Raw genomic sequence first — 24,991 nt, 5'->3', positions numbered from 1 at the left:
GTACTCAGCACAGGAAAATGAAGGCATGCATGCATTACAACATTTAAGTGGTTTAAATGTTCTGTCTTTCCCCACTATGAACCATAGGGACCATCGTTGTGTGACAAGCTAGATGTCTCAAATAACAGCTTCTCAGCATCCGAACAAGAATGTCAGCTCTCAAAATTCTTTAGGGGCATCCAACACAAAATTCACACATGCTTAATCCTGCAGTTAGCTTGTGACTCAGATGCCAATAGACTAGGGCCCTCCAGTAGATGTTGAACTGCAACTCCCATCATCCCTGACTGTTAGCCGCTGTGGCTGTGGATTTTAGGAGTTATACTCTAACAACACCTAGAGGACCAAAGTTGTGCTCCTGCTATAGACTTTAGTTCTTGACTCCAGACAAAGATGCAAGTCAGCAACGTTGGAGGCTTGAAGCAGTTTCTCATGGAACAGGGACAACTGCTGCTCCCCCAAGGTTACTTCTCGTTCTGGTCATCCTGTTGCAACCATGAGATCATGTTCTGTGTTATTAGTGCCCTTCCCTGGGCCTGGGCAGTTGGTGTTATGGGATGTGACCATGTAGTCAGCTACCTTTTCCATACGACTGCACAGTTTTAACATTTCTGGAACAGCGTCGGGTACAGATACGGGGCAGTGAGTGTCTCACATACAGATACTCATGCAAGACCTGCCCTTTCGTGAGAAGCAAAGTGGTGGGGAAAACTGGTAGGAAGGACCTCAGTGAGTAGGTGCAAAACGCCACTAGTATTGTAACTGGCAAGCCTACTGCCAAAGAAGACAAAGGACAGGAGCTGTTCAACAGTTATCAATTCATTAAAAGGAAACTTGGGACAACTGCTACTATATAAATATGTGAATAGCTACACATGCTTTCTTTTAATGTAAAAAGAGAATTATATTTAGTATGCTTTAGATTCACATTTAGGCAACTTGGCACCATGTTTATTTGGTGCACATAACTGAGCAAATAACAAAGGATTCCAGGCCACAAAGCTTGGACATAAAACTGGAATTACTATATTACTCCTCGTCCTCAGGCACATCTGGAATGATGCACTTCATTCACTCCTGCTGTCTGCTTGTGACACACCATGATCTGAGTAATGTAGGTTAAGAGGAAGAAGATTCTCCTTCAGGGCAGGGGGTTGGTCTAAAATACTTGTCAATGTCATGATTTTCAGTGTAAGAATTACATTGACAGTAAACTGACATGGCCCGCTGCTAAGAACCACTGACCAAATTCTCTGAAGCAGAGGACTGTGGTTCACCTTCCGCTGCTAACTTGAGCTGATCCCTAGGATCAATGTTCAGAATGTACAAACATGAAGTATACAAAGAAAATGTGGCTCTTCTGTGTACCAGTGCAATTGGGACTAAAGGTCTAGAACACCTTCTCTCTGCCTTTGTGGGTGAAGCCTGGAAAGGGCTTTTGCAGCTGAGAACTGTGGGGCATCAGCACCCACAGCTGTCTAATTTTCGGTGTTTTACGTGGCTCAAAAATAATTAACAACTCTTTCCCTTGGTTAGGAAATTTAGGACCAACTAACGGAAGTATTTTTTCACACAACATATAATCAACTTGTAGAATTCTCTGCCACAAGATGTGGTGACTGCCAATAACCTGGATGGCTTTAAGAGGGGTTTGGATAACTTCATGGAGGAGAGGTCTATCAATGACTATTAGCCGGAGGGCTATAGGCCACCTCCAGCCTCCAAGGCAGGATGCCTCTGAGTACCAGTTGCAGGGGAGTAACAACAGGAGGGAGGGCATGCCCTCAACTCCTGCCTGTAGGCTTCTAGTGGCATCTGGTGGGCCACTGTGTGAAACAGGATGCTGGATTAGATGGGCCTTGGGTGTGATCCAGCAGGGCTGTTCTTATGTTCTTAATATATAATCAATCCATGGAATTCTCTGCCACAAGATGTGGTAACAGCCAACAGCCTGGATGGCATTAAGAGGGGTTTAGATAAATTCATGGAGGACAAGTCTATCAATGGCTACTAGTCGGAGAGCTATAGGCCACTTCCAGCCTCAGAGGCAAGATGCCTCTAAATAACCAGTTGCAGGGGAGTAGCAGTAGGAGAGAGGGCATGCCCTCACTTCTTGCCTGTGGGCTTCCCAGAGGTGTCTGGTGGGCCACTGTGTGAAGCAGGATGCTGGACTAGATGGGCCTTGGGCCTGATCCAGCAGGGCTGTTCTTATGTTATTAGTAAACACCTCACTAATTGTAGAATTGCCATTATACCACACCAGGAAAATATGTTTGTAATTTAATCTTACACTTTGCCGAAATGAAAGTTGGTAAATATTCCGTGCAAACATGGAACTTGCTGACAAGATGGAAGAGTCAGCTGATGACATGACAGCAGCAGACACTGCCCCGAGGCCAAAGAAAGAGATATACACTGGACAAAGATACTGAAGGACAATGGGTAAAATCATGTCAGCTTCATCTTTTTTCTTGGGGTCTACCATCCCATATTCAGTTTCATTCCAAGCTGTAACACAAACATGCATGGATTATTACCAGGTCTGCACATACTACACACACACACACACTTTTGGCACTGATGCCGCTTCTGAATTCTAAAACCTGGATCAGTTATGTTAATCAAGCAAAGGCTAACATCTTGGACTATTTTGTACAGGCTATTCTTCTACTAGTCAAAGGGCTGGAGAGATATGAAGTCTTGCCTCTCGACTGCAAGTGATTTTGTTCAGTACTCTCACATCACACAACATCTCTGAGATTTCATCTGGCATTGACCTCACATTTTAAGTCTAATCTTACACCCTGAGGACTAGAAATGCTATTTTGTTTAAAAGAAAGCTGAGTTTCCCAGGGTGTGGGGTTCTGTGCCCAACATCAGTTTTTTGCATGATGTAATCACAGTGTTACAGAATACATATAACCCTGATTTTTTACTGATCATTTGTCCACCATCCTGCTTTGAATATTCCAGTATTCCAGATGTATAGATGAGAAATTAAGAAAAATGAGATAAGAATGGGGGGGGGGAGAGGGAAAGATTTCCCAAAGTGATCCACTGAGGAAGGACTGGAATGCAGGTTTCACTAATTTGAGTTCAATATATTATCTAATAGATGGTCCAGACATATCTTATAACATGAAGTGATTATATAGAAGGCAAACCCGTATTTGATGGCTTTCCCACACATTGATTTATTGCATATAAAATGTACATCTCTACCCAAAGGATATCTCATTTCTCAAGTGTCCTAAACAAAACTCAAGCTTAAAACCATAGAAAAAGATTAAAGGAGGAAGTGGCTATCCCGGCAGGGTTCCTCAGGCCTGGCTGACACATCACTTGCTGTTGAATATCTACCGCTTGAAGGGCCAAACTACACATGATGCAGGAGATCCATAACTGGAGGATCTTCCCGTGTTTTTTAATTTAAAGAAAAGCAGCCACTGAGGTGGGATAGGAGAATAATTTGGATTGGAGCCATGATACTGAGGGGAGGAGTGTTTAACCCTTGCCCTTACACTGTTTGCTTGACTTAAATTTCCCTCTCCCATTGGAGAAGAAAACATACAAATTTCTCCTGCCACTATTGGAGAGGAAAACGTATTTATCATGCTTAAAGAAATCATATAAGCATGCTTGGGTGAGGGTGCGATTTACATTTGGAAAACAATATATGGGCAAAGCATAATTCATTTCATATATTGATATATTGCTTGTTGGGCCAAACAAAACTCAACACAGTATTACATACAATTTAATACAACTTAAAAAGTCAAGTTTCTGGCTATGGCTGCTGCTGCTTAAAGCTGTAAGCAGCCTCCATGTAAATAACCCCCAAGAAAATGGCCACCAGCAAGGATCCGGTAGCAAATGATAGTACCAACATTCTCCACCACTGGGCTGCAGATGTAAGAGTAGCTGCCTTATCTTCTCTGCAGCAGCTAGAGGGACAAGATACTTTGGCTGCTGTTGCTGTGAAAGGCCCAGTGCAAACAGGTGCCACGAAGAGGGGGAAAACCTCCTCTCAGTATCATGACCCTGATCAAATTAGGCTTTGCCCTGCAGCTGATTTTAGTTAAAGTCTAAGACGCTGGGAGATCTAGTCACAGATCTTCCATATAATAGTATAAGTAAGAGTGGTCTGGACACACAGTGTACCTGTTGATGCTCCTATTGCACCAATGAGTATTGCAGGCAGGGCCATCACCAGACATCCAAAAGCTGCCAGAAAGGATAGCACTTGAGCATACATAGCAGATGAAGATGAAAGGACTCGCTGAAAATATGCTTGCCAAGGGATTCCACCTAACATCTGCAAATACAATACACAAACCCTACATCATTCCTGGCCTCCAGAGACTCATTTGCGTTCACATGCAGACAATCTTAGCTGACATTTTATGACACCCAAAACATTTCACCTGGTAACAAGAAGTAATAGTTGAATAGCTGCTCCTTCAGTATGAAATCAGTGTATTTTAAATCTTGGAAAAGGCTTGTTCTTAATTTAGAATTGTGTAGTAAAATTTGCAATGTGTACTGCAAGAAGTGTCTATGGTACTGTTGCTCTGTGGTTCCAAGTGTAATGTGGATTTCCCTCCACCTCATGATGCTTTGCTTTCTAAGCACACAATGGGAAAAGGGAATTGAAAATTCATTCACATCTGGCACCTTGGCTGTTGTTTTCCTTTTGGGCAGAGTGTGGTACCAAAAAAGGTTCCCCAAGGAAAGTCTTGGCATGTCTCAAGAAACACAGTGAACCATGATGTAGTCTGTGCAAGCTTCTTACTTGAATGCTGCTTCTGGTTAAGCAGCTCATCCCCAGTTGCAGGACTGATCTTGGTCAGCTTCAGATATATTTTCTGGCATTTTCTGTCAACCAGTTCACTCCCATTCTTCACCTTCTTTCCATTTTATATTTCATGACTTTTTCTTCTGCATAAATTCACAGAAAATCCTGTGCCTTACCCAGGATTGCAATGGGGACTTACTTTGCCCAGCCCAAGTAAATATATCCTCAAGAGTGGATTCTGGAGCAGTCAGAAAATATACCATGGAGCAGTCTGATAGCTGTTCCTTGCAAGATAAATTTTCCATTTTCCATTGCATCTTGCAGTTGGTGGTCAAATCAGACTGAATTGCTTCTGAATCAAATCAGCCACCAAAGCTTTGTACAGCAATAATATTTATGTGTCTGGTCTCACCGATTCGCCTCTTGATTACTAGTATCCTTCCTTCCTACTCCTTGCATGACAACCTTTACAGATCCATCCATCCAATGCAGCCCATTCAATGTATCCACTCAAATTTTAATCTAAGAGTTTCTTACATCATCTGAAGCAGAAATATATTTCAGCATTTCCATGGCTATATTTCATTTATGTCAAATAACTGTTGTGGCCTAAGTTAAGCACACAGTTAGACAATTAAAAACCTTTCAGTCCAGCTCACTGGGCATTTGGTTAGCCATTTTACAGTTTTAGAGTTCGCCAAGTCAACATGTGAGCAGTTGAACACATCATAGCCCCTCTCTCAAGTTCTTACCAGTAAGAGGAAGTTATCAATCCACGTGTAGATATCAAGTGTTTTAACGGATCCGAGCCAAGGGTCCTGGAACACTTCATGTACAGCTGTATACCCAATGTCTCTGACTGCAGGATGATTCATTGCAAATGGGACACTGATCCACTATAATGAAAGAGCAACAATTCAGAAATGGATTGTCTAAAGAAATCATGAAGAAAGAGCATCAACACCCAGTGATCTTTGAGTAGTTCAGTTCCAAAAACAAGTTTATGAAGTTAAAGAAACACAGACATTACCTTTTCTGATTACAATGGCTTTAGCCAAAATAAGATTTGGCACAACATCTAGGCAAATATAAGATTAAAGGGTAAACAGAAGGCGAACATATTATTGAAAGAATATTTTCCATACTTTGAAAGCTGAGCTTCCAGGGAAATAGAATAATGTCCCATTGGCTGTGCTTTATAAATCATATATTGACAAAGACCTACATATTATATGTGGGGCGTATTCCATTCTCTTCTGAAGGGTCAGGGCATACTATGATCTTTCACAATCCAAAAATATTGTTAAAAATGGAAATAGCTTCAGAAAAGGGTCAGGTGGCACAAGCTTAATTTTCCTTTCAGACCAACCCTAAAGGCAATACAATATTGATCCTGGTATGTCTCCAATGGGAGGAAACTTGGTAATTATCTGGAAGCCACAGAAAACACTTCTCTTCTACCCTTGTCACACACATATGTCATCACCCAAGGGTATCATATGAATGTGACACACAGATGGTATCATTAAGGGCTTGCTCTGATTGATTTTGGAAATTATTATGGCAAAATAAATAAAGAGATCTGTAACATATGGAAGATCGAAGTCAGCATCTTGAATTGTGCTTGGAAGATGTTTGGAAGCCTTTGCAGAGCCAGGTGTGCAGATGGAAGGAAAGCTTAAGGAGTAACAGTTAAATTTGTTTGCAGAGAGAGGAAAGGCACTTTTGTGGAGGAGAAAATTGTGTTTTGGGGGAGTTGAGTAAAACGAGGGGGGCAGAACTCTTCAAATGCTTAAATGCCCAAAGCAATGCTGTTATGTGCTTCCAGTGACATATCACTATCAGAAGACAAAAAAGTGATCTGCTCCAGCTACCACAACTTCTGAACAGTAATTGAGTGATCAACCATACGGAGCTCATTATCAATTCACATAACAAAGATGAGCAAGTTTCTCATTTCTCATCAGGCTAGCTCAGAAAATAAGCCAACAAGCTGCTCAAACGATAAAATACAAAATAATAAGAGGTAGATTGGCTTATTTCCAGACCTATCTGATGTTCAGGATTTTCCCAGTTCTTCACTACCAAGCCACCAACACGTTCCTTCCTGCCAATCCAGCCTCCCCAGTTTCCCATACACCCTCCCCTTTTCTTTTAGGGGTGTGCAATTCGGATTTTCGGGTGATTCGGCTCAGACCCGAGCCGAATCACCCCCGTTCTGTTTTGTGCCCGAATCTGGGTCACCCGAATCACCCTTGATTCGGTTCGGATTCGGATTTAACCCGAATCCGAATCCGAATTGATTCGGGGGGGTAAAAAGGGGCCCAGGGGCAAAATTTTGGGGTGGGGTGGTAGTGCCCAATGGGTAGAGTCTACCACCCCAATTTCAGGGGGATTGGGCAAAGTCCTGATTTTTTGTGAATTTTTAAAGTTTTAGTGACTTTGGGGCAGTTCGGGGGCATAGCATGGGATTTGGGCAAAAGGAGTGGGGTGGGGTGGTAGTGCCTAATGGGTGCAGGCTACCACCCCAATTTCAGGGGGATTGGGCAAAGGGCTGATTTTTGGTAAATTTCTGAAAATTTCATGTCTTTGGGGCAGATTGGGGCATATTGGGGCAGAAAGTGGGGGCTGGGGCAGAATAGTGGGGTGGGGTGGTAGTGCCTCATGGGTGCAGGCTACCACCCCAATTTCAGGGGGTTTGGACAAAGGGGTGATTTTTTGAGAATTTTTGAAGTTTTGGTGACTTTGGGGCAGTTTGGGGGCAGAAAGTGGATCTGCCCCAAAATAGTGGGGTGGCGTGGTAGTGCCTCATGGGTGGAGGCTACCACACCAATTTCAGGGGGATTGGGCAGAGGGCTGATTTTTTGAGAATTTTTGAAGTTTGGGTGTCTTTGGGGCAGATTGGGGGCAGAAAGTGGATCTGCCCCAAAGGAGTGGGGTGGGCTGGTAGATAGTGCCTGATGGCTGGAGGCTACCACCCATCCCCAATTTAAGAGTGATTGGGCAGAGGGGTGAATTATGGTGAATTTATTTGTATGAGGTTTGTCTTCATAAGGTGAAGTGTGCTAAATTGATTACTTCCTCATATTATTCATAGTAAAGGAAAGTGTGAAAAAGTGAAAGTGGGGTCATGAGAGTTGTTTAATTGAAAAAAATCTCATTTGCTATGATAGAATGAGAATTCACACCTCAGAAAAAACTTCTGAGGTGTGAATTCTCATTCTATCATAGCAAATGAGATTTTTTTCAATTAAACAACTCTCATGACCCCACTTTCACTTTTTCACACTTTCCTTTACTATGAATAATATGAGGAAGTAATCAATTTAGCACACTTCACCTTATGAAGACAAACCTCATACAAATAAATTCACCATAATTCACCCCTCTGCCAAATCACTCTTAAATTGGGGATGGGTGGTAGCCTCCAGCCATCAGGCACTATCTACCAGCCCACCCCACTCCTTTGGGGGCAGATCCACTTTCTGCCCCCAATCTGCCCCAAAGACACCCAAACTTCAAAAATTCTCAAAAAATCAGCCCTCTGCCCAATCCCCCTGAAATTGGTGTGGTAGCCTCCACCCATGAGGCACTACCACGCCACCCCACTATTTTGGGGCAGATCCACTTTCTGCCCCCAAACTGCCCCAAAGTCACCAAAACTTCAAAAATTCTCAAAAAATCACCCCTTTGTCCAAACCCCCTGAAATTGGGGTGGTAGCCTGCACCCATTAGGCACTACCACCCCACCCCACTATTCTGCCCCAGCCCCCACTTTCTGCCCCAATATGCCCCAATCTGCCCCAAAGACATGAAATTTTCAGAAATTTACCAAAAATCAGCCCTTTGCCCAATCCCCCTGAAATTGGGGTGGTAGCCTGCACCCATTAGGCACTACCACCCCACCCCACTCCTTTTGCCCAAATCCCATGCTATGCCCCCGAACTGCCCCAAAGTCACTAAAACTTTAAAAAATTGCCAAAAATCAACCATGAACCGAATCACCCGAATTTTTTGTGCCCGAAATTCGGGTGATTCGGCTCGTGCCCGAAAAAATTCGGGGGGCATCGGGGGTGATTCGGTTCAGCCCCGAATCACCCGAAATTGTTCGTTTCGGGCACAGATCGTTCTGTGCCCGAAATTTTTTGCACATCCCTATTTTCTTTTCCGTAACACTTAGCCACCTAGGTGGTGGTGGCAGCAGCAGTGTTCTGGCCATGATAATAAGAAGGTGGGGGATCTGACCTCTCCCTGACCTGGTACACACCAGAAAGGAAAACCACAGGTTCTTGGTCACTGATGGTGCAACATAAGGAGATCACATGTTCCTGCTTCTCTCTTATGATCACCAGAACACTGCCACTTCTGCTGCCAAGATGGGAAAGCATTATTGAAAGAGAAGTAGGGAGGGAGTTTGGGGAATCATACATTTCCACATTCTTTAAAGGCCTTGGGAGGAAAATCCAAGTTTACTAATAATTTTGCCTTAGGCCAAGACAGGGGCGTAGCAAGGTTGGAGTAGGCCCAGAGACAAGATTTGAAAATGGGCCCCTCGCTGATACACACACACTTCACAATATATAGTGCACTCACACTCACATCCCCATTATGAATATGGTGAATAGCTAGTTCACATTGAATCTGTTTTTTTTTACTCTCTGCTACTGCCGATCTCCAAGAGGCTCAACATAATTCATAGGGTATGCAACACAGGCGGGTGGGGAGTCATGTGACATGCCTCTGGGGGGCCCCTTGTGGCAGTGGGGCCCCAAGATGACTGTCTCCCCTTGCCTAATAGTAGTTATGCCCCCGGGCCAAGACTATGTTGAAGGATTACTTTTTCTGCTAGAAGTGGAATTATGACAGTGGTTCCATACAGCACAATATACATATATTATCCAGCAGTATATTATATTATTCAGCAGTACCCTTTCCCATGGTCAAGAGCCTTCCATGTCTACTCACAAGTAAATTCCACTCAGCAAAGGTCATGTTCAGTACAAAAGCCTCCTGTTTTAAGGTTCACCCTGTTTTATCACTTCCCAGGTCAACACAGCTGGGGAATTAGTGCTGCATTGCTCCTTAATTGCCTTTTATTTAGTCAGTTCGTATGTATGTTGAATTATTAGTTTAGTTCCATTATTTATTCTTTCTTCTATGGAGATATAGGTCTATTTGCCATAAAATAAACATGAGGGGGGAAATAAACTGGGGGGCTATTCTTATGATCACAAAAATCGAGCTAGGAAAATCCTAGCCTGATTTTTGTGAGCGTAAGAATCACCGGGCTCGCAGCCGAGCCCGGTGGTTCAGGAGTGGCTAACCCGCTCCTGTAGCCCGCCCCTTAGCCCGGGTTTGCGGAGCGAGTGTTCCGCAAACCCGGGCTATTTGCTCGTGAGTAGCCGTGGCACTGCAGTTACTCATGAGGAGTCCCCCGGCCGGGAGTCAAAAAGCCACCTCCCGGCTTGGGGGTCTCCCCAGTATGCCCTGCGTGCTCACGCAGGGCATACTGGGGCTTCCGGGGGCCGCGCGGCCCCCGAGCTCCCCAGCCCCCACCGGCTCCGTCTCGGAGCCGGCCATTGTGTGGGTGGCCAATCTGGCTGCCCAGGGCTCCCTTCCCGCTCATAGCTTAAAACCGGGTCTCACTGATCGTGAGACCCGGTCCTAGGAATTTAATACATAAAACCCTGTGGGAAACAAAAGCTAAGGGGCAATTCATCAGTAATCCTCAAGTCATGCTAACTTGGGAAGCAGTAAAATGGGCTAAACTTGCAAACAGTAAGCTTTCAATTTAAAGAAACAGTTTCTCTTAAAAGCTCTAATAGTGCTTTGCCTGAAAGATGGGCTGTTGCAGTTTTTTTTTTAACCACTACAGAACAGATCCAAACAAAACAAAGAGGACAATACAGAAAATAATGAAATGCAACAATCTGCAATGATGTAATGTGGATACTCCATAAAAAGTGAGTGAAGTAAGGATGGACATTCAAAAGAAAAAGGCTAATGTGGAACTTGGAAGTTATGCTAGTGACAATATGTGGCAGTCTGCTGAGAAATATTACTGCTCTCATTGAAACTCATTTTGCTTTGAAATTCTACAGATATTTCCCCTAAGAAGGAAGTCACTCCCCCCCCCAAAAAAACCCATCTCAAATTTCTCTTTAAGTAAAATATTGTTGGCACCTTCAGATGTAACTCTAGACTCATAAATTAGCCCTAGTGCCTATGTAATGTAGAATCTTTCTTTATCATGATTAAGAAACTGGGAACCAGCCACAAGATCACGCCAACACCTCTCCTTAGCATATTCCCCCCTCACCTTAAACACAATGTAGGGATACATTCGCACCAAAAGTTGGTCAGTACTAATCAGTTTCTACACTCAGCTTAAACTGCCTTCAAATCATGGTTAAACAAAGGCCCTATTTAGTTTCAACTGCAGTTATTGCCAGTGCTGTCAAGATACTTTTGATTGTATTAAAGGGGGTGGAACAGGGGAATTCTCCTTGTGTGCACACAGAACATTCCTCATAGAAGAGAAAGCAGCAGCCCGTGAATGGAACTCTGCAATGCATCCATGTGTTAATTGCAGCTGTGAGATATATAGTAATTATGCACATCCTAAACTGATCTCTGCCTTTTAGCGCCAAGTGTGAGCACTACTAGTATGAACATTTAAATGTTGCTATTGGGACAGAGGTTTCTTGTGGTGATAAAGAAGTGGGCATAGAACACCTATGACTCCAGATAATTTCCCTTCAGTAGGCATGGGTTAAATGTGTGAAGAATGCAAAGTATGGATATACGTGAACTGGTTCGGAGGCCCATTTACGGATCTCCGAACCGGTTTGAACGTCTGGCAGTTCAGCTGGTTCGAAGATGGGGGGGTCTCTTTAAGGATGGGGGAGGGTGCTCTTATCCCTCCTGCTGCATTTCCCCCACCAGCACTGCCTTTTAAAATGGTCCCACAGGGCTACAGCATACCTCCTTGCCGCCCCGGTGCCTCCTCGGACCAGAAGTGAGCGTACATACTACAGATAATATAAGTATTGCAGTAGCTATGACATTTGACTGATAGGAACATTCCCCCCTTTTCACCTTAGTTTCAGCATCTTTCCCAAAATTTAGGTCCAATGGAGGCATCTAGTTACTGTATTTTACACAGTACATAATCACCATGGTTTCATAAATGTAAATTTATATGGAAACTCACCAGTCCTAGGAAAATGCAGAATAGCTGTACCACATCAGTATAGGCCACTGAGTAAAGACCCCCCACCAGAGTGTACAGAATTGCAATTAGGGCAGAAATAACAACGGAAATATTGATATTGATGTCAATGATCACACTTATGGTAGCACCTGCAATGGGAGTGAAGGGGTTGTGGAGAGAAAGGAAAAAATAAAGAGGCTACTTTAGCTATCCATGTTTTCTTCAACTTCTTGCAACACATATGAATGATCAAAACAGCAGGGACCCCAGATACGTTGTTAAGGTGAGGGAGCTCAAGCAGTCTGGACATAATGGATATCTCATTGTGGAATATCTGGAGGTCAGACTGAATATCTGGTCGGGCTGTCATCCCCCAGCCTCCTGCTCTCCGCACCAGTTGCCACCATGCCGCTTGTGTGGTCATGTGAGAGGTGGAGCCCTCTGTGGGCTTGGATCATGTTGGGAGATGGCAGGTAGGCTCCTGCCTCCCCACACCGCCCCCCAGCCCTCCCCCAGAGCCTCCTCAGCCCCCAGCGCCTATGGCCATGAGAACAACTTAAAAACTTACAAAATGCAACTAGGGACATTCTTTGTATGTAAAACTAATCCATGTAATTTACTTTAGAGAAGGAAAGGAGGGCCACAACAAAGTAAAATCATGTGCAGAACACTAAACCTTTTTTCATTTATTATTAGAATATCAGGTGGTATTTTACACACTCTGGGGTATTTTTGCTTTGTTTTTATTCTTCTGGTGGGTGAGTGGGCTACCTTGCTTCCTTCCAGTCTGCAACAGTACAGATTGTTGTGCAACCACCAATGCAATTTACTGGGTACTGAACTCATTGGGACTTACTTCTGAGTAAGCATGCCTAAGATCGGACAGTTCGATTATAGTCCTGCTCAAAAAAGATAAGGGCAGACTGTAAATGGGTCCAATATTAAATTTAAAAGGGAATCTAAATCACAGCGCCACTAAAACAGCATAATTCATAAATAATATAGAATGGTAGTTAGCTAAGAGCTTACTATTCAGGTCTCTCACACACATACCCTCAACATTAGCTCTCCTTGGCTCAGCTCCTCCATCCTTAGCTAAGTTCTCCTCTCAAGGCACAGCAAGCAAGGCACCTCTCCTTTATCAATCAGCCTTGACTAAAGCAGCAGTCTTTTTTGCTCAATCACTTATAGGGGGTGGGGTGCAACCCGTCCTGGTCAATCTAAGGAGGCTTGCTGTTATCTCCAAATCTTGTTTGTGGAGGCAGCAGAACAGTACATAGGTGCTCTTTCTTCTGCTTCTTCTACCTGTCATCTTGCCCAAACCTCTCCCCTATCAGCTGCAGATAGTGAGGAGTAAGGACAATAGCAGGTCAAAGAAACAGAGAGAAGGCTCAGTGGCTGCATTCTCCTCCACTGCCTTGGAGCTCTTAAAGATCCAGGAAGAATTTCTTAGTTGTGATTTGGCAATATTAGATTCAGAATGAAAATTAACCAGCCAGTAGTAATCTACTATGGTTTAAAGAGGTACTTTTCCATAAGGTTATACTACAGCTAAACCCTCCATCACCTCCAAGAGGCTTCCCATGACTGCTTTCTGTTTAAGTTCTCACATACACATGTAAGCCAGCATGTAGTTACCCCTGCTAACTTGGCAAAGAGGCACCTTTTAACGTGGTGATTCTCTTTATTTAGCAGGAGGAGAGTAACTGGCCCTATCCACCCCCAGCATAGTACCTCCAGTGACTGTTGCTGGTGTATATCTTATGATTCTTTTTAGATTGTGAGCCCTTTGGGGACAGGATCCATCTTATTTTTTTTCTTGCTTCTTTATTTAAACCACCCTGAACCATTTTTGGAAGGGCAGTATAGCAATTGAATGAATGAATGAATAAATAAATAATGCCAAATTTGTCACGATGTGCTTCCTGGCTTTCACGTACATGTGTGGAACACGTACATGTTCTTCCCTCCACCTGATCACTATACATTTGATAACTGGCAGCAAAATTGTGGAATTATTCACATGAAAAATATTGCATTTGAGGTGATATACAGACTGGACCTGTCATATTAGATTTGTGATAGCCACCATTCACTTGCCACCATTCACTCATGCAAGTCATCACATGATGAACATCTATGTTCACCAACTCTTGCTAACTGAGCAAAGAGACACTTTTTAAAGTGGTGATTTTCTTATATGCAGAATTGAGAGAGCAACTGGCCCTATCCAGCCCGAGCGCAGCATCTTTCTTTTTAGATTGTGAGCCCTTTGGAGACAAGGGACCATCTTATTTATGTATTATTTATTTTCCTATGTAAACCACTTTGAGAACTTTGGTTGAAAAGCAGTCTATAAGCCACAAGCTTATACCTGAATCTGCAGCTCTCCATGGCCCACTTAGCATCTATAAGTGAGAAATCTTGCCTAGCTTCTCGTCCATAAGTTGCCCTTTTGTAAGGATCACATTCTTAAGAGACATTTACAGTGTTTAGTTTTTTATGGTGAAGCACCACAGAAAGCCTTCTTGTAAATTGAGCTGTTTTTTTAAATACACATATCTTAAACTCCCTGAAGCCACTCTATTTCCATCACCTCAGCATGCAGTTTATTCTCAGACTTGAGCACTTGCACTAAAATTATGGTTAAAATGTTCCCCATTGCTTTCTAGCTAATCAGTGCTCAGCTGGAATAAAGGTTGATTATTTTATTTTTAAAAGATTGCACTACTAAATGGCTTTATATGTGTAACTGGTGTGTGTGTGTGTGTGTTAAACTAGTAAAAACCACAAAGACCACTTTCAGAGATTCATCTGAATCACTCCCCTCTGTGTCAGAAGGACTATCAAACTTTATCCTTGCAACAGAATGGACAAAGTCCGGAATGAATATTCTATCAAGAACCATTTCTCAACAAGAAGTCTAGGCAATCATTCTATGTATACATTTTCTGAGAGCTTTGTTTGATCTACGTCTCATCCCCGGAACTTGTTTTCAATGTGACTCAACCCTGAGAATTTATTTGTACTGACAACACACACTCACCTGGTTGAAGATCAAGTCATAATGGTGAAGAAGTGAATATGTACACTTCAACCAAATATACAAAATAATGTGCAGTGCAGGCACTACGCACACATAGGACAGGTCTATCAATGGCTACTAGTCTGGTGACTGTGGGCCATCTCCAGCCTCAGAGGCATGATGGTTCTCAATACCAGTTGCAGGGAAGCAAGAGCAAGAGAGAGGGCATGCACATACCTTTTGCCCATGGGCTCCCCAGAGGCATCTGGTGGGCCACTGTGTGAAATAGGATTCTGGACTAGATGGGCCTTGTGCCTGATCCAGCAGGGCTGTTCTTATGCCCTTACATAGGCTTATATTTACATAGGATTGTTTTAGATAATCTTGTATATGTGTAGTAGCTGCACCACATGTTACTTCTTACACATATGAGGCACACCACTGTCTCATCCTGTGCACATTCTGGAGTCCCAGACCCTAGCTGGCAAATGCGTGACTGGGCCTAGATTTCCAAATCAGTAGTTTAAACAAAAAATGGTCAAAGCAAAATATTTCTCAGCATCAATAGAAACAAATCTTCTACATCATTCTACATTGTTTGACCAGATCACTATAAACAGCATGATTATTAAAATGATTTTCTAGCTAATTCTTCTGTGATAAACTGCACTATCAAATGCAAGTAATGAGAGATATTATTTTGAGATCTTGAAGTTCCCACTAGAAAGGTTGAATGGCTTAACATCAAAAAACAATTTCAGTTGCAACATAATCACTCAAATCTCTTTAAAGTGAAAGCAAGGTGTATAGCCAAAGCCTTTCATGATGAATCTCCTCAGATGTTACTATAAATAAAAAGTGCACCTGACATCTCTAGATCAGGTTTCTGATAAACAAGTAATCACCACACAATTGTTTACTTGGGTCTTCGAACTGGTCAGTTAGTATTTTAATTTAGTTTGTTATTTCATGACAACTTGTGAGCACATGATACATATATTTCTCATTCTGCATGTTTTTCTCTGTATCACAAATAGGCAGCATTTGTATTTATCAGGGCCACTCACTTTTCCAAATAGCTGTCCAGGGAAAACCAGGTGGTTATCTCTGTTTTATGCAATGGAATTATTATTAATATTCCTTACCTAATGCAGAGAAAATGGCTGCAGCCCAGAACATTTCCCCCATAACAGCAGGTATGAAGATAAGCCCTCCCATCCGTTTTCCATAAATTTGCTGAAATGGGTCCAACATTGTCACATAGCCTTTGGAACGCATGGGCTTTGCAAAAAACAAACCACCTGCAACATCAAACAGCAGAAAGACTGTCAAATATAGAACTGGAAGTGATCTTGGCTAACTTGGCAAAGAGGCACCTTTTACCATGGTGATTCTCTTTATTTAGCAGGGGGAGAGTAACTGACCCTATCCACCCCCAGCACAGTGCCTCCAGTGACCGTTGCTGGTGTCTATCTTATGTTTCTTTTTAGATTGTGAGCCCTTTGGAGACCGGGAGATATCTTATTTATTTATTATTTCTCTGTATAATTTTTGGAAGGGCAGTGTAGAAATCAAATAAATAAATAAATAAATAAATAAATAAATAAATAAATAAATAAATAAATAAATAAATCTTGAGGGTTGTCTGGTCTCAAACAACTGCCTTTCCCAATATTTAGTCTAAATCTATAGTTCTGCATCCATTTTTCTGTATACAAATATTTTCATTCCATAACATGCTGCAAATGTTTTTTAATTTCACTGAGCACACATGGGCATGTTCCAAAACCCTCCACATGCAATGCTTTCCTGTTCTTAAGGTATTTTGTGGACACAGTGGGAAATGCCTGTGTGCGTGGGAAGTTTCTTCACATAGATGAGAATGAAAATCTTTCACATGTTTAAGGCTCATGAGCATTCGCTTGACTAAAAACTATGACAGCTGTCCTGGGGCTATAGCTCAGTGGCAGAACACTCAGTGGCATTCAGTGCAAAATGTAGCAAGATATTCAGTTCAGTAAACCCAAGAACCCCTAAAATTCACATTCTGCCCAACTGCACACAGCTGCAATAATACGACTTAAGCAGAAATATATTTAAGGACTGAAAGTGCAATATGAAACTGAACAGATTCTGCATTGTCATCTATTCTTCCATTTACTGCAGCCAACCAGACAATCATGGTGCTTGGCAGTTTTCATATGCTGTAACATGACTAAGCTTGTGAGCAAGATATTGATATGTAAAAACAGGCTAGCCACTTTATTTTTGCCTGTCATATAGAGAGAGCCAGAGAGCCAGCATGGTGTGGTGGTTAGGGTGCTGGACTAGGACCGGGGAGACCCGAGTTCAAATCCGCATTCAGCCATGAGACTAGCTGGGTGACTCTGGGCCAGTCACTTCTCTCTCAGCCTAACTTACTTCACAGGGTTGTTGTGAGGAGAAACTCAAGTATGTAGTAGGCCGCTCTGGGCTCCTTGGAGGAAGAGCGGGATATAAATGTAATAAATAAATAAATAAAGTGAACTGTTCAGTGAACCATTACTACTAATTACTGCCCAAATTATGATGGTATGGACAGGGAGTTTGTTCTTATCATTGTTACTGTCCCTGCCATGGTCAGGATTTTGCCACACCAACAGAGTGTTACTCATCAGCACAACGTACTTAAGGCTTTGTCCTAAAGAATTAAAAGAGAAATCCTGTACCCAGTCAATCCAAAGAATTCCCAGTCAACCCAAAGATGGATTGATTCTCTGGATGGACTGGCCCAGATCTGTCTCTTATTCCAGCTGACTTTTTCTGGATGCTGCTTTCAGATATCAGTTTATACCTATTCCTGATTGGTCAGGAATTTTCTGGTCATTGTTTTATATTTTGATGTTGTTTTTACAGGTATGCTAATGGATTTGTCTGGTTTTGTTAGCCACTGATTATTTGTATAGAATGAAATGGAATATAAATGAAATGGAATATAAATGATAAAAACAGCATCAGGATCTGGCAGGGAGCTAGTCCTCTATTTACATCATATCATATTGTATTGTAATCCTACACACGACCGAGGAGCAGGACATAGCTCTGCAAGGAGCTGTTCCCTCTACAGTGCTGAATCCCACCTCTTCCCCCCACCCCCACTTATTTCCCCAACTGACTCTGTTCAGAAAGGCATCAACATCAAAAGAGGAACAAGGGGATGCATTGTCAGCCAAGCTGTTTTCAGATCTGTGGGCTCAATGAAGTTTGGCTGGAGTCTTGACTGTGCTTTCTCAATCCATCGTTTCAGCTTACCTATAACAAGGCTAAGAGCATATCCAATGGGTGCCTGTGCCCAAGCCAAACCATAGCCTGGTACATATACAGCCTCAGCTGTCCCATTTATGTAACCTCCTCCGACCCAGGTGGCTGAAGAAGAAATGGAGAAGAACTTTAAAGCATATAATATATGGGGAAAGAATGCCATCAGATTTTCTTGGTGTTGTTAATACAGAGTCATCTGTATAGGGGGATATTGTGCAAAATAACATCTCAGCTATAGACTTCTTAGCAGTCATGTCTTTTACTTGAATATTGCAATATATTTTATGTGAGGCGCCCCTTGAAAACCATTCAGGAACTGCAGTTGGTTCAGAACGTAGCACCCGGATTATAAATTGCTTGGAACATCTCCCAGCAATATGAAAAGATATTTTGTATTCTCAGTTTCTTTCTGGGTGCAATTCAAGGTGCTACCTTGAGGACCCACAAAGCCCTACATGGCTTGGGACCTGCAAATTTAATGGACTGCTACTCTTATTAAAAAAAGACACACACACATTATAGAAACTCTTATATAAACCATTCATTAAGATCTGACCCAGAGGTCCTGCTCTGAGTGCTATCACCTGCAAAAGTGAGGTGGATGGCAACCTGAATCAGGCCCTTCTCAGTAGTGCTACCTTTTCAGCAGTGGCTGAAGAATGCCCTTCCCCAGGGACATTCAGCTGGCACCAACATTGCTTATCATTTTGGCACCAGCTGAAGACATCATGTTCTCCAGAATTACATGGATAATTTTTTTCTCTTCTGCTCTGCAATTTTATATTGTTTTAATGATGCTTTTATATCTACCACTGCTTTTATTTCATTGTGATTTTACTGCGGCTGTTTACAATGTCATTGTTATTATTGTTTTATTGTCATTTGTCATGTCTTATTTCAATAGACATCTTGGAAATCATTGGCTGAGAGGTGGCCTTAAAAATCTATCAAAATTCACACATATATACATGCATTTGCATTATACATGAAGGTGTGGCAGATTCAACAATTTCAAGGAACTAGAGAGAAAGAAAAGGACAACAGAGAGCAGGCTAAATCACACCATGAATCTTGTACACCTACCCAAATTTTAGTCTTGCCTGTCTTTGTTTCTGAGTGGGCAGATTCCTGAACGGAGCTGTGCCTTTATACAAAGGTCTTGCCTTTGCTCACATGAGAAATAGCAGCATCTGTGATGTAGCCCTCTCCTGAGCAGCTAATGAACTAATTCTCGGTGGCATCTCCATCAAGGCGGATGGGGCTGAATACTCTAAGGCAGCTCACATACAGCTCCATTATAATTCAAGCTGGGCAAATATTTCTACTGAAGCCAATCGTGGACTGACATTTTTGCATTCTTCCAAGATGGTTAAAAAGCCACCCTCATTTTTAAAATGTTTTTATAAACTGCCTGGTTATTTTAGCAATGATGTTTTGTTCAAAAAACCAATCTGTGTTTCTTTCGCAATGGAAAATTTGAACTTTTGAATGGATTCCAGTTCGGAATCAGCACTTGCATTTTCATTTCAAACAAAACAATGCTTTCAGCAAAACTAAAGGGAGCATCCAGACCTTTAATGGGGTGGTACCCAGTTGTTGGAACCTCCTTCTGTTCATGGAAGAAGTACCACTCCATTAAAGGTCTGGATGCCACCACCCAGCATATTATAGACGAGCTGGGCCGGGTGCAGAGCATCTGTGCCTCTAGTTGCCGCAGACATTTTTTCTCCCCCGCCCCAGCCTATTTTCCTGGCCAGCCAGCCACCCTCCCACCAGCCACCTTGGGCCACCAACCCGCCACCTCCACCGGCTGGCCAGCCCAGCACCACCCACCCACTCCTGCCGGCAGCCACATCTTCTCGCCCGCCCAGTCACACTTCTTCTCACTGGCCGGCCACTGGGCCCGCTGCTTCCGCCAGCCCTCCACTTCCTCCTGCCAGCTAGCCATGCTTAATCTCGCTGGCTGGCTGGTGGGCCCGGCAGCTGCCTGCAAATTCTCGTAAGAGCTGCCATGCATGGGATTAGTGATGGGTACATTTAAGAGAATTATTATATAAAGATAATAGCGGTAATATCTGATGAATGTTTCACAAAAGGTGTGTTTCAGTACTTGCTCAATGCTATCGCAGTGCCATGTAAGGATTCTGCCAGATCAGAAGTACTTCTGGCAATATTCTATAGTTGATCCTTTCCCACAGAAAACACTGTAGTGCACAGTATATGAATTTCAGATTAGAGGGATGTGAACTGGGGGAGTGGGTGGAGGAGATCGGGCTGCAGAGGGGAAAGAAGGTTGTGTGCAGTGCACTTGTGGGGATGGAATAACTCAACACACAGCTTCAAGTACTGAGGTGGTGGCGGCGGTGGCGGGGGGCTTGGGCCAGACCTGCTTTGGATGTATTGACTGTAGAGGGCTCTGGGTTCACTCCTCAATATTTAAGATATTTCATATTTTAAGAGATTTAAGCAATCTCAGCAGCGTTGTGAAAGAGAATTGCCTGAGGGCCAAACTACATGTTACCTTATATGTGTTGTCAAGAGGTGTGCTTAAGTGCCTAAGTGCTTAAGTGCGTAAGAGGTGTGTTTATTTCTTGTTTGTAACAAAAACCAGCCATGAGGGAGGGATGGGGTCAGGTTTGACTGTGGATTTGGAACATCCATAGGTTTGGAACATGATGTACGAGGAAGTAGGGAGGTTCCTCCTGTGCTATTTTATTGTTGAATTCAAATAACTGCTTCAGGGCACATAGCAGCATTGGGGAGGCAATTTCTGGTGGGAAAATGACACAGGTGAAAGGGTCAACCCCTTTCCTGCGCACTCCATTGTCCATGGCTTCTTTTTGTTGAGAGAGAGAGAGAGAGAGAGAGAGAGAGAGAGAGAGAGGTTGTCCTGGACTTGAACATGCCTCAATGCATTAAGGAAACATGCAATTTGATCCTTGAAATTTTGGACATCTGGATTTAAAATCTATTCTCAGTGAGCACCTTTGATATAAACAAAACACAGCTGGAAAATGGCTCCTAGTGCAAGCCAGCACATTAATGAATGGTTCTGGTTTATCTCAAGAGCTCAGATAACTGAGTTGTAGCAAGAACTAGCAAGGCTCCAAGCAAAGCTTTTTCGATTTTATTCCCACCTTTCTAGCCGGATGAATTCTTAAAGGTGCAGTATTGTTATACAGCCTTAATTTGCATTCTGGGGTACTTGCGGCTTACATATAATGAAAGTGCCGTGGGGTGCCTTGCTAGAGGTTTGTGTCAAACTGGGGAAACAGCCGCTGGGACCGTGATTTTCACTGGGAAGATAGCATGGAAGAAACTTGTTATCTGCTTGCCAGTGTCTCTGGTGGTGATAAACCACTCCTGGCTGCCGAACTGAGAGGGGCCAGTATTGTCCTATCCAACCCTCAGCATGGCTCCACCCCCAGTCTCCTATTAGCGTCTATAGACACTTCCAGGTTAAGCTTATGTCTCTTCCTGGGTAACATCTAGTTTGGGTCTTGCCGCCTTGCCCAATTCAATTCCCTCTCTTCTCAGTTGCTTTTATCTCTGGCCTGCCTGTCTAACTCCCTTCCTGCTCTTCTGCATCCTGCTTGTCAGGGGGCACTGTGGCTTTGACTTCAACCAATGCCTTCAGTTATGTTATGACCTATCCTTACTGCATTGCACTTGTGTGGAACTTTAGCCTTCGACTTTTCTTCCTGGCAAAATGCTCCCTATTCATGGGCAATGTTGAGCCCATGCCAATGCTGCCAATGCTGTCTACCAGTTCTTCCAATGCTCACTCTACAGAGGAACTGAGAGAACTAGTCAGGCTGCCTACAGCCAGCATTGATAGTGCTGGTTCATTCTTTTGACTTAGTTGTTCTTTCTGTCCTTAATAAGTAGCACTCGACTATTTATTATGATTGTTCTAGGGGTGTAGGAGAACCTCTGATTCAGTTTTAATAAATACAGAGCCTAGCCAGTTGATACATTTATGGATCTCAACCAGAAATTAGAGGTAGATAATGGAAGAAGAAAGGAAGCTGTTAGATTTAAGAGTGGAGTCAACCGTTCTCTCTTCAGTTTGCCAAAATATGCAGCCCCATCTAGCTCCTGAAACTAGTGATGAAAAATGCAGAAATAGACAAAAGGGAAATCATGAACCACTCCTTCCAAAGCTTTGTCACCGGTAGTTAAGTGTCACCTAATTTATAGGTAAGAAGAGGTTGCATGGAGAACACATCACAATATCAGGGTTGTGCATAAAATTGCAACAATAATCGTGTCCGATTTGATACAGCCCCTTTAGACAGCATGGGCATCATATTGTTTTTAATGCAAAATTGCTGTTATTGGTACCACCCAATATGATTTTTTTGGTATCATATTGGTTCGCATCAAATTGCATCAGAGGATTGGATGATTGATTTCTTGCTTTTCTCTGTGGCTTATGTCCCACGCAAAACTTGTTTCTCTCTGAATCTGGTGATGTGTCATATATGGAAAATGCTGATGCGGGGGAGGTAGGCACTTAGGTAATTGACATCTATAGCTGGCCATTGATTTAATGTCTTCTCAGGGTTGCAGCTGCTCAGTGTATGCTCACACAGGTTCATCTGTGTCTCTGTTCCCTTTTCAGTTACAGCAATTGTGGGGAGGGATGTAGGACTTTGCCTGCCTGCCTGGCTCTTCCACTCCACTCCACAAAATACCAGCAATGTATGGTTCAGCAATTCATGGTTCAGCACATTCCCTCACACCTTAGCTTAGTCATGAGGGGCTTTCCTGCTACTACCAGGAATAAAGATGTGCATGGAAATGGTTTTGCTGGTTTGGCTTGAATCCGGATTCGAGCCAACCCGGTTCAGTCCGGGCTTGGGCTCAGCCAAACCGGGTTTGGCCTGGTCTGGCCCTTGAGCCAGGCTGAGCCAGCTTGCCAGCTGGCTCAGGAGATATACTTGTAAAGGGGAATCCAGAAAGGATACACTTGTAAAGGGGGATCCAGCAGTTGCCTCTGGCACCTTAATTTTAAAAGGTAAATACTCCTTGTTGGATTCCCCTTTACTAGTATACCCACTGAATCGGCCTGTGACCTAACTCTAACCCTAACCACCCTGCCACCCCACCTTAATTATCTCTAAAAATTAAGGTAAATTACCTTAATTTTAAAGGTAAAAACTACCTTTTCTCTGCCCCCCCCCTTTACTGTAGGCAATGCCCTTTACTTGTAAAGGGGAATTCTCGCTGGATTCCCCTTTACAAGTATACCCCCTGAGCTGACCCAAGCCAATTCTTTGAATCAGGGGTGGGTCCAATTTGAACTCAGACCAGCAACCCCCTTTGGGGGCCTATTCAGTCCGAACTTGGACTGCCCAAACCAGGCCCGCTCGATGTCAAGCCTGGCTTGAGGCAAACTGGCTCCCACATCCCTGACAAGGAGCTCAATGCATCTCTTACGGGCTACACAAAAAACCTGGTATCTATCTTCCTGTAATCTGAGGAGCAAAGTCCTAACAGAAACAACACATCCAAGCAAAGCAGAAATGTGAAAAAGGGAGGTGCTGCTTCTCAGAAACATTAGGACATATCAGCCTGAACTTTGAGGCGCAAAGTCTTCTAAGGAGAGGCAACCAAATTTCTCCAAGCATCCAAGTCAAGCAAGGATCTAAAGCAAAGCAGAAATGTGAATGATGTGTCTCTGTGTGAGTCTGCTTCTCAGGAACCCTGGCACTTCTGCATAAATTGGGAGTGGTATACTATGGGCCATTATATCCTATGGAATGATGCATTGGCCGAAAATTATGCATCTACCAATTTGATCCAGGCTGGCTTAATATCAGATGAGCAATACAATAATTGCTTGTATTGGATTGGGATTAGATCAGATCTTATAATTTGATTTGTGCACAGCCCTACTGAACATTAGTCCCTACTAAAGTACAATATAGTGCAAAAACAGCATCCCTCTACAATGGAATGGAAGCATAGAAAGGATGACAAAAAATCGATTGCTATCTGCACGGTGGTGGGAATGCCGGATAAGATGGTCATGTGTATAAGCTGGTTGTCAGTCAAGATGCAAAGGCCTGGCATTGATAGACACACACCTTGCTTACTGGGCAAAGCGGCATCTTTGAAGTGGTGGTTTAGCAAAACCACCCTTACAGTGGTGGTTTAGCAAAAGAAGAGCAATTGTCTGTGTTCATCATAGCACAGTGTATTTTCAGTAGCTGTTTGCTGGTGTTTCCATTGTGTCTTCTTTGGCTTTAGATTGTAAGCCCCTTTGAGACAAGGGAACATTATTTTATTTATTTTGCTGTGTAAACCACTTCGAGAACTATTTTGTTGAAAATCTGTTGTTGTTATTGTTGTAAATAAATAAATAAATAAATAATGGTGGTTTCTTTGCAATAGGATACATGGACATGACCTGCTTTAGAATTATGCCCATTACTCACAGTCAGAACTCATCATGTAGTATTGCTGACTCTTGTGCTGTCCATCTCCTCACAATTTAATCGGACTACTTCTGAAAGTGATGTTTGAAATGAGACTATGCGTAGGATCCTACATCAGTCATGGCTAAGCACCATTGAAGTGAATGAGACGTGACTAAATTAAATCGTATTCATTTTGATAGGACTTACTCAGGACTAACTTAGTCTGGATCTGC

At 43.0% G+C, this 24,991-nt stretch overlaps 1 protein-coding gene across 2 annotated transcripts in view; it reads right to left on the bottom strand.

Annotated features, from left to right (window-relative positions):
• Positions 1-24,991, bottom strand: part of SLC5A7 (solute carrier family 5 member 7) — a 38,205-nt gene that overhangs the window by 8,235 nt on the left and 4,979 nt on the right. Inside the window, exons 3-8 of one of the 2 annotated variants that reach the window (XM_053313046.1) lie at positions 18,325-18,438; positions 16,179-16,334; positions 12,009-12,157; positions 5,548-5,691; positions 4,162-4,315; positions 2,291-2,508 (exon numbers count right to left, since the gene is read on the bottom strand). In XM_053313046.1, the coding sequence (XP_053169021.1) occupies positions 2,291-2,508; positions 4,162-4,315; positions 5,548-5,691; positions 12,009-12,157; positions 16,179-16,334; positions 18,325-18,438 (935 nt within the window). Of the gene's footprint in view, positions 1-2,290; positions 2,509-4,161; positions 4,316-5,547; positions 5,692-12,008; positions 12,158-13,061; positions 13,140-16,178; positions 16,335-18,324; positions 18,439-24,991 lie in introns of those variants that run through there. The other variant, XM_053313047.1, reaches the window with a different exon arrangement.

The sequence above is a fragment of the Hemicordylus capensis genome, chromosome 3 (genome assembly GCF_027244095.1).
Source record: "Hemicordylus capensis ecotype Gifberg chromosome 3, rHemCap1.1.pri, whole genome shotgun sequence".
NCBI classification, from domain to species: Eukaryota; Metazoa; Chordata; class Lepidosauria; order Squamata; family Cordylidae; genus Hemicordylus; species Hemicordylus capensis.
This window is presented reverse-complemented; position numbering and strand designations above follow the sequence as displayed.